At 63.4% G+C, this 8319-nt stretch overlaps 1 protein-coding gene across 2 annotated transcripts; it reads right to left on the reverse strand.

The window, feature by feature from the left end:
• Positions 1-1617: 1617 nt before the first annotated feature.
• SLC48A1 (solute carrier family 48 member 1) lies at positions 1618-6841 on the reverse strand. Of its 2 annotated transcripts, none has more exons than XM_064141022.1 (3): positions 6650-6841; positions 3286-3453; positions 1618-2855 (listed from the first exon to the last, which is right to left on the reverse strand). In XM_064141022.1, the coding sequence occupies exons 2-3, from the start codon at positions 3416-3418 to the stop codon at positions 2719-2721; spliced, it is 270 nt and encodes an 89-aa protein (XP_063997092.1). In that variant the 5' UTR covers positions 3419-3453; positions 6650-6841; the 3' UTR covers positions 1618-2718. The 2 variants fall into 2 exon arrangements, with proteins under 2 accessions (XP_063997092.1, XP_063997091.1); XM_064141021.1 differs by lacking the exon at positions 6650-6841 and adding an exon at positions 5635-5806.
• Between the last annotated feature and the right edge of the window lie 1478 nt (positions 6842-8319).

The following is an 8319-nucleotide window of genomic DNA, read 5'->3' on the forward strand; positions in this document are numbered from 1 at the left end:
CAGCTGCTTCCAACAGCCCCCAGCAGGAAGGTGGCATCGAAGCCACCACACCGTGGGCAAGCAACAGATCCCCCTGGGAAGGTGCCCAAGACCCCACCAGCGGTTGCCAGGGAGCCGCTGGAGAGACCTGCACAGGTCTGCCAGGGGGCTGCAGGCAGAAGCTTCCTGGTGCTCCCACCAGGGGGCGCCCACGCTGCCAGCTGGCATGAGGAAGGTCTGGGGTTGGCATCAGCAAGGGCCTGGGGGAGCCCTGCAGTTTGTCGTGGCAAGGTGATGGCCTCCAGCCTACCCCCAGGGCTTGCTCTGGCTCTCGGAGGGGCACAGGGAACCTTGGGCTGGGTTGTTGCCCTCCTTGGTTGAGAGCAGGGCTGGGCATGCTTGCCCAGGGCAGGGGAAGGCTTCTCCCTCCTGAGTGGGCATGCCAAGGGCTGCTCTGCCCTTCCTTTGGACCCCTCACGCCAAGCTCCAAACCCATCCCTCAGCAGAGGGTGAGGCAAACGGATCTGACCTCTGGGCTCAGCCCCTGGACCTGAGCCGGGCTGGGAGGAGTCCTCTCCATGCTCACCCTGGGGAAGGGCTCAGGAGGTGCCCCCAGGGTGCCCCTGCCACCTCCCCACCGGCACCAGAGACTCGGTGGCTCCTTGGCAGAGCAGCCCCAGCTGGAACTGCAGCACAGGGAGCCGGGAATGGTGCCAGGAGAGACCCCCCGGGGCAGAAGCTGCCTGGGAGCTCCTGGTGAGGGCAGTAGAGTCCTCAGAAGGTGCCCTGGCGCTGCCAGCCACAGCTCCCTCACCCCTCCAGACCCTGCTGCCAGCCTGGGGCAGGGCAGAGGGCGAGGCCAGGACCTCTGCGCGCCTCAGCCAGCGAGGAACTGCGTGTGGGGAGGGGTCCTGGTGGGAGGTGCTGGGAATCACCCGTGGGACCCCCAGAACGCTCCAGCCTTGTCTGCCCACTGCAATGGCAGAGACCTCCAGCACCACCTTCGAGGTCGCGGGGTTGGGGTCGCAGGGGTGGGGGGCGCAGGGGTGGGGTCGCAGGGGTGGGGTCACAGGGGTGGGGTCGCGGGGTTGGGGTCGCAGGCGTGTAAGGCGCAGGGTTGGGGTCGCGGAGCCTTCTCCCGGAGGTCTCCAAACGCCCTTCAGGCCATGGCCACTGCTGCCCTCTGCTGGCCGCCGCCCGCCCTGCACCCATGAGCGCTCCCCGCCGGGCTGCGGTCTCAGCCCCAGCTCTCTCCCCCCGACCCTCAACCTCTCTGGACAGCCTGCTCCAGGCCTTGGCACCCTCACAACAAACAACTTTCTCCTCCTGCTGCCCTCCACTCTGTGCCCCTTGCCCCGGGCACCACTCAGCACAGCCTGGCCCCAGCCTCTTGCCCCCTCCCCAGCTCCTTCAGCTCTTGCTGGGCACTGCTCAGATGCCCTCTGGGGCTGCTCTGCTGCAGGCTCTCAGCCCCAGGGCTCAGCCTCTGCTCCTCACAGAGCTGCTCCAGGCCCTCAGCCTCTCCCCAGCCTCCTCTAGGCTCTCCCCAGCACTTTCCTGTCCCTCTGCCCCTGGGGGGAGCCCAGAGCTGGGCACAACACTCCAAGCTGTGAGAGGGCAAAGGACTCCAGACACAGGTTTGGTGAGAAAGGTGAATTCTGCTCCGTGGTGGCACCAACAAGTCATGGTGTGGGTTTAGCACAGAGACACTGGGAGAGACTCAGACCACCCCCACTGTGAGCTGCAGCATCCCAGGTGTGACACTGAGGGGTGCAGAGAGAGCAAGATCCAACGTGGGAACAGATCTGAGGTCAGCAGAAATGCCTCAAAAAGCCAAGATGGAAACAACCTGTGAGGAGTGGGGGGATAGAAAACAGAGGGGACACCCCTGAGCTGCCTGGGGGACACCCAGTCCCACCCTCATCCCCCCAAGTGCTCAGGGGTCCCTGTTGGGAACTCTGGAGCCCAAAGGGGCCCCGAGGAGCCCAAAGGGGCTGAAAGGAGCTCAAAGGGGCCCGAAGGGGCCCAGGGCTGTGCTGCTGCAGGATGCCAGTAGGGTGCAAACAGCACTCAGGGGCAGAGCAGTAGCAAAGACCCCACCCCAAAGCCTGAGCACTGCTCTTCTCCTCGGGGAAAGGACCCTCCCTCCTCTCCCCGGGGAATGCCTCCTCTCCCTCCTGCTCTCCTCGAGGAAAGGCTTCCCTCTCCTGTCCTCCTCCAGGAGCAGTACCACAGCATGGTCTGGCTTGGAAGGGACCTCCAAAGGTCACCCAGCCCAGTCCTAGGGGCAGGAGTTGCTTTTCCCAGGGCAGAATCCTTCCTTCCCTCCCTCTCCTAGGCAGCTGCTGCTGGCTGCAGCAGTGAGGAGAGCTCAGGGAGCTGCAGCCACGAGGCAAAGAAACCTCCAGATCCTGGAGGGGTCCAAACTTCCTCCCCACTTTGGCCTTCAGGGGCAAGGCAAAGAGCAGCACCAGGCCTGCCTGCTCGGTGGCCCAAGCTCAGCAGCAGCCAGAGAGGGGCTGCAAGGGGAAGCTGCAGACACAAGACAAGAGGAGGCAAAGCCCTCAGAGGGCCGAGTCAGAAAGCAGCTGGAGCCCAACCCCCACCGCGGGGCGAGATCCTTTCCTCTGCCTCTCGCTGCAGCACGCCGGGAGGGTGGGAGGGTGCGGGGGAAGGGAGGACGAGTCCAGGAGACCCAGCAGCTGGCGGCAGCAGCGCGGCAGGAGCCCCCCGCGGGCGTCAGAAGTCACTGAGGATGCTGATGTCTGCGAACTCGGCGCGGTAGCGGTGGGAGTAGAGCGCCAGCAGCGAGGCCCACTTGAGGGAGATGAAGCTCCAGACGCAGGACAGGTAGAAGCTCCTGGGATCGGTCAGGGCTAGGAGAAAAGGTCCTGATCAGCCTCCGGGGGAAGCAGGCAGGGAGGAGCTCAGCTCAGCTCCTCCCAGCAGCTCCTGGGAGCTTTGGAGCCTGCACCCAAAGGTTTTGTTGGGAGAGAAAGGTCCTGGCAGGGCCTCTGGGGGAGTTTCCTCCTCTCTGCCACTGGCGTTTGGCGACAGCCAAAGGAGATTGTTCTGGTCACAGCCTCAAGTGTCAGAGCCACTTGGGCTGGAGAAGACCTTCAGGAGCACCCAGTCCAAGCAGTAAGTGCACCAAAGCTGCTCCTAACCCCACCCTCATCTTTGCAGCCTCCCTGCAGCCTCCCCTCAAGCCCCCAGAAGAGGTAGCAGGAGGATCCCAGCAGCCTTCCCTCCCCAGGAGACATGGCAGGAGGACCCCAGCCCACCCTAGGCTCTGCTGCTCCTTACCCTGGTGCCTGGTGATGGCCAGAACGAGGAACGTGCAGAACCCGACCAGGGAGAGAGCTGAGAAGAAGACTCCAATGAAGAGGAAGAACCTGAGCCCCTTCAGCCAGGTCCTCCAGTAGTCCTGCACGTACATGACGTGGGTGACGAGGGCCCAGAGTGCCAGGACCCCTGCAGGCAGAGGGACACAGCTCAGCCCCCACCCCTCAGCTGCATTTCATACCCAGCTCAAGTGCCAGGCTGGTTCCTGTGCCCCCCTCCCACCCAAAGGCCACCAGAGCCAGCTCCAAGCCAGGGCAGCAGGGCTGGGCAGAGCTCCCCTCCTGCTGCTGGGCACTGGCACGAAGCTTCCCGAGGTCACTGGGGCATGGAGGGCAAGGTGGGCACAGGCATGGCCCAGAGCCCCCAGAGTGACCTGGCTGGGCTGGCTGCCAGCCCTTGAGCAGCTGCCCACAGCAGGGAGGGGCTGCAGGAGCAGGCCACAGGAAGCTGAACCTGCTCCAGGTGCCCTGGCAGGAGGCTTGGAGCTCTCTGGGGTCCTGGGAGGGAGCCAAGGGAAGTTCAGAGACCCTCCCAGGGGAGAGTGGATGGAAAGGAGCAGCTCTGGGTGAGAAGGCTGAGAGGAGGCCACGAAAGTGAGCAGAGGCTGCTTGGAGCAGGGATGGGGGAGGGGAGAGGAAAGGGGATGGGAGAGAGGGGATGGGGGAGGAGGGAGGAGATGGGGGAAGGGGGGCTCCAGAGAGACCTTGGAGCAGCCTTTCAGTGCCTGCAGAGCTCCAAGCCAGGCTGGATGAGGCCTTGAGCAGCCTGCCCAGGGCAGGGGGTCAGGACTGAACTTCTCAGACCCCTTCCAGCCAAACTGCTCCAGAATGGAGTCTCCCTTGAAAGCTCCAGGGTCAGGCTCTGGCAGCCAGCAGGGAGCTGCTGGCCAGGAGAGGCAGGACCAGTCCCTCTGCTTGGCACTGCTGTACCCAAGTGGGATCTAGCAGAAGCCTCAGAGACCACAAAGAGCTGGCAGGAGGCTTCTGAGCTCTCCCAGCACCCTGGGAATGCTCTTTGGGAAGAGGTTTGGTGGACAAAAACTCTGGGGAGAGAGAGGGAAGAGGAGAAGGAGCAAGAGAGAGGGCAAAGAGGAGAGGAGAGAGAGGGCAGAGAGGAGAGGAGAGAGAGGGCAGAGAGGAGAGGAGAGAGAGGGCAGAGAGGAGAGGAGCAGCCAACCAACCCTTCCCTGTCCTGCCCCTCTGAGCCCCAGCAGCTGCAGCCCAGCAAGCAGAGCAGCAGTGAGCAGCCTGTGCTCAGCAGGCAGCAGCAGCAGCTCCTTCCCCCCCAGAAGGCTCTCAGATGGCAAACCCCAGCCTGCTGAGTCAGGCTGCTGTGCTGAGGTCTCCCCACGTGAGGAGTCCCCTCCCCGAACGGCAGGGCCTGACCCAGCAAACTGCTGCCTTGGCCTGGCCCTGGACAGCTGCAGGAAGCACCACAGCCACTCGTGGAGGCAAAGAGGAGCCTCAGGACCACCTCTCCATGAGTGGGAGGAGTGAGTGTGGACACAGAGCCCAGGCCAGCACGAGGAGGGGGCTGGAGAGGACCTCTGGAGCTCACCCAGCGTGGTGAGGGAGCTGGAAGGGAGCTCTGGAGCTCACCCAGCGTGGTGAGGGAGCTGGAAGGGAGCTCTGGAGCTCACCCAGCGTGGTGGAGGAGCTGGAGGGGAGCTCTGGAGCTCAGCCAGCTCCAGCAGGGGCACCCAGCATGGTGAGGGGACGACCTCTGGAGCTGTGGGTCTGCAGTGCCCCACTGGTGGGTGCCAGGTGTGGGGTCTGTGGTGCCCACTGCTGACTCCTGCTCGGTGCCCACCTCGCCCACCTGCTCCACACTCAGAGCCCAGCAGGAGCCAAAGCTGCTCCCGAAGGAGCCTGAGCTCTGCCAGCCAAAGTTTGTTTTGTCCTCTCTGCTCTGCCAACTTTGCTCCGTGCCACAGAATCTCCTTCCCCACTGCAGCAGCCGAAGCCAAAGGCGCTCAGGGCTCAGCCGGTCTGGGGAGAGGCTCGGCAGGGCCTTTTCTCCCCCAGCTCTGCCGCCAGAGCATCAGAGAGCAGCTCCGAGGAGCCTGCGGGAAGGGAGGAGCTGTGGAGAGCTCCAGCTCGGCAGCCGCCCGGGTGGAGAGGCTCCGCGGGGAACAGGTCCCGGCGCAGGTAACCCCAGTGCCGCCTGCTGCGGGGGTCCCCTCGGCGCCCCCTCCCCAGATCCTGCCCACCCCAGGAGCCACCAACGCCGTCCCCAGGCCGCCCCCACCACGGCAGAGCCTCCCCCGGCCCCTCCCCAAGCCCACCCTCGGCTCCCGCCGCCGCCGCGTACCCGAGAGGCCGCCGGCCGCCGCCGTGCTCGGCTGTCGGAAGGCCGGGGCCAGGCTCCAGGTGAAGAAGGCCGAGAAGCCCAGGAGGGTACCGGCGGCAGCGTAGGCCAGGCGCAGGCCGAGCGCCCTGCTCACCGCCATGGCAGCGCCGCGGGGCCGCCCCGGCCCGGCCCCCGCCCCGGCGCGGCGACCGCGCCCGCAGCGCCCCCTGCCGGCCGGGCGGACCCGCGGCGCGGACCGAGGGGCGAGCGGGGCGAGGGCTGGGCGGCTGCGGCCGGATCGTGGGGGGCACGCGTGGGGCTGGGGCCGTGGGGAGGATGGATCGTGAGGGGGGCACGCGTGGGGCTGGGGCCGTGGGGAGGATGGATCGTGAGGGGGGCACGCGTGGGGCTGGGGCCGCTCCCTGCTCCGCTTTCGCTTCCCTGTTTGGCTCCCTCCTCCGCCAGCCGCTCCCTGCTCGCTGCGGCTCTGGGGGCAGCTCATGAGAGTTCCTCGACGGTGCTGAGACCTTTCCCTTCCCCTTCCTTCTTCCTCCTTCCCTCTTCGCTTCTGGGGTGCGGAGGTTTTTTCCCTCCTGGTTTCGTTTTTGTTGTGGTTTTCCTTTTTTTTTTTTTTTTCTTGATTTTTGTTTCTTTTCCTTTCCCTTTCCCCCCTTTTTTTTCCTTAACTTTTTCTTTCTTTTTTCTTTTTCTTTTTTTTTTTAGTTTCTTTTTTCCTTCTTTTTTCTTTTTTTCCCCCTTTTCCTTTCCCTCTTTTTTTTCTTAACTTTTTCTTTCTTTTTTATCTTCCGTTTATCTTTTTTCTCCCCCCCCCCTTCTTCTTTCTTATTTTTTCCCTTTTTCTTATTTTTTTCCCTTTTCCTTTCCCCTTTTTTCTTTTTAATTATTTTTTTCTTTCTTCTTTTTTTCTTTCTTTTTTTCCTTTTTCCTTTCCTTCTGACCCTGTTTTCCTTTCCTGACCTGCAGGCTAGCCCTGGGAGCAAAAACTTTCCGTGAGCCTAAAAAGAGCTTTCCCCACCTGTTTCCAGAGGCGCTGACGCCTGCTGCCCAGGGACGTGGGCACAGCTGCTCTGCCCCGAGCCGGAGGAGCCATTCCTTGTTCCATCCCAGCTCCCGAGGAGTTCTCCTCCGTTGCCCAGGTCTGGTCTCCACCAGGGTGATTCCCAGAGCTGGGCGATGCGGCTGGGCGCTGCGGCTGCCGGCGGAGGAGCCGCTGCTCTAGGTGGCAGCAGCCTCCTTCCCTTCCAGCCCGGGCGGCCCTGGGCAGCAGCTTCCCTCCCTTCCCTTCAACCAGACAGGTCTTGAGAGCCACCGAGGATGGAGCTTCTCCACCTGTGTCACAGGAGAGAACCTCTCTGATCTCAGCCTCCTGCTGGGAACCGCCCTGGAGGGCCTGGCCCCAGGCTCCTCCAGCGAGGAGAAGGCTCCGAGGAGGAGGAGAAAGTTCCTCCGGGGAGGAGAAGGCATCTGCAGCGAAGAGAAGGCTCCGCCAGCAGGACCAGCAAGGAGGAGCAGTGTGAGGCCATCTCCTCCTGGCCTTTGGCAGCAGAGCCCAACCCCCCTGGCCCCAGCCTCCTCTCAGGTCCTGGCACAGCCCCACAAGCTCTGCCCTCAGCTCCTCTCCTCCAGCCTCACCCCCCCAGCTCCCTCAGCTGCTCCTCTCCAGAGCCTTCCCCAGCTCCGTTCCCTTCTCTGCCTCTGCTGCAGCTTCTCAGTACCCTCCTGGCACTCAGGTGCCCAGCCCTGCCCCCAGCATTCCAGCTGTGGCCTCCCCAGTGCCCAGCCCAGGGGCACAATCCCTGCCCTGCTCCTGCTGCCCACACCACTGCTGCTCCATGCCAGGCTGCTGCTGCCCTTCTTGGCCACCATCTTCATCCAGCAGTTCCTGCTGCTACCTGCAGCCGTCTCCAACCTCAAGCTGCTGCCTGCTGGTAGCTGGAAGCTGGCTCAGCAGCTTCAGCAGGCAGCAGTCAGCGATTCTGTGTCAAAACAGCTCAAATCAGCTCCATCTCTGGCCAGGTCCACACCTACCTCCTGCCAATTAGCCAGCAGAAGCTTGGGGGTGACGTCTGCGGTGCCATCCCAGCTCTGCTGCCTCAGCCCGAAGGCTGCTGCCAAGGACAAAAGGTTGTGTGGAGTGAGAGAGGAAGGAAACCTCTGAGCAGCTCCCAGGTGAGACCATCCAGGGGCAGTTGTGGATGGTCAGAGCTCAGCACAGTGAGAGAGGCAGAAAGCCTCTGAGCAGCTCCCAGGTGAGACATCTCAGGAGGGTTTGTTGCAGGTGACCAAAGCTCAACATAATTGAAGAGCTTCCCACAGCCTCCTCCTGGAGAAGCTTCTCGTGGCTTGGACAGCCACAAGACTGTGCTGGGTGAGGAAGTGGTGGCCAGAGAGTGGTGGGGAGTGGAGTTAAGCCCAGCTGGTGGCTGGATGTGTGACGGGACTCGGGGTGGGGGGAGGACGTGCAGGAGCACCTTGGGCTGCAGCTGGCACCAAGCTAAAGGCTGCTGAAGAGCAATGTGGGCATCCCTTCAGCAGCAGCAGGGTGAGGGTGATGCTGATGGTGATAAGACCCAGGAGAGGTTGACATCACCCTGGGGAGCTGCAGAGCTGCGTGTCTGGGCCAGCCAGCAGCCAGGGAGACAGGGACTTGGGGGCATGACTCACCCTTGTGCCAAGGTAAAGATC

The sequence above is a fragment of the Pogoniulus pusillus genome, unplaced genomic scaffold (assembly GCF_015220805.1).
Source record: "Pogoniulus pusillus isolate bPogPus1 unplaced genomic scaffold, bPogPus1.pri S76, whole genome shotgun sequence".
In the NCBI taxonomy this organism is placed as follows: domain Eukaryota; kingdom Metazoa; phylum Chordata; class Aves; order Piciformes; family Lybiidae; genus Pogoniulus; species Pogoniulus pusillus.

Excerpts from the sequence above, each read along its gene's own strand:
- SLC48A1 (XM_064141021.1), bottom strand. The coding sequence starts at position 5,773 with ATGGCGGTGAGCAGGGCGCTCGGCCTGCGCCTGGCCTACGCTGCCGCC. Across the intron at positions 3,454-5,634 it reads GGCGGCCGGCGGCCTCTCGG|GGGTCCTGGCACTCTGGGCC; the intron begins GTACGCGGCGGC and ends CTCTGCCTGCAG. Across the intron at positions 2,856-3,285 it reads GGCCATCACCAGGCACCAGG|CCCTGACCGATCCCAGGAGC; the intron begins GTAAGGAGCAGC and ends CTTTTCTCCTAG.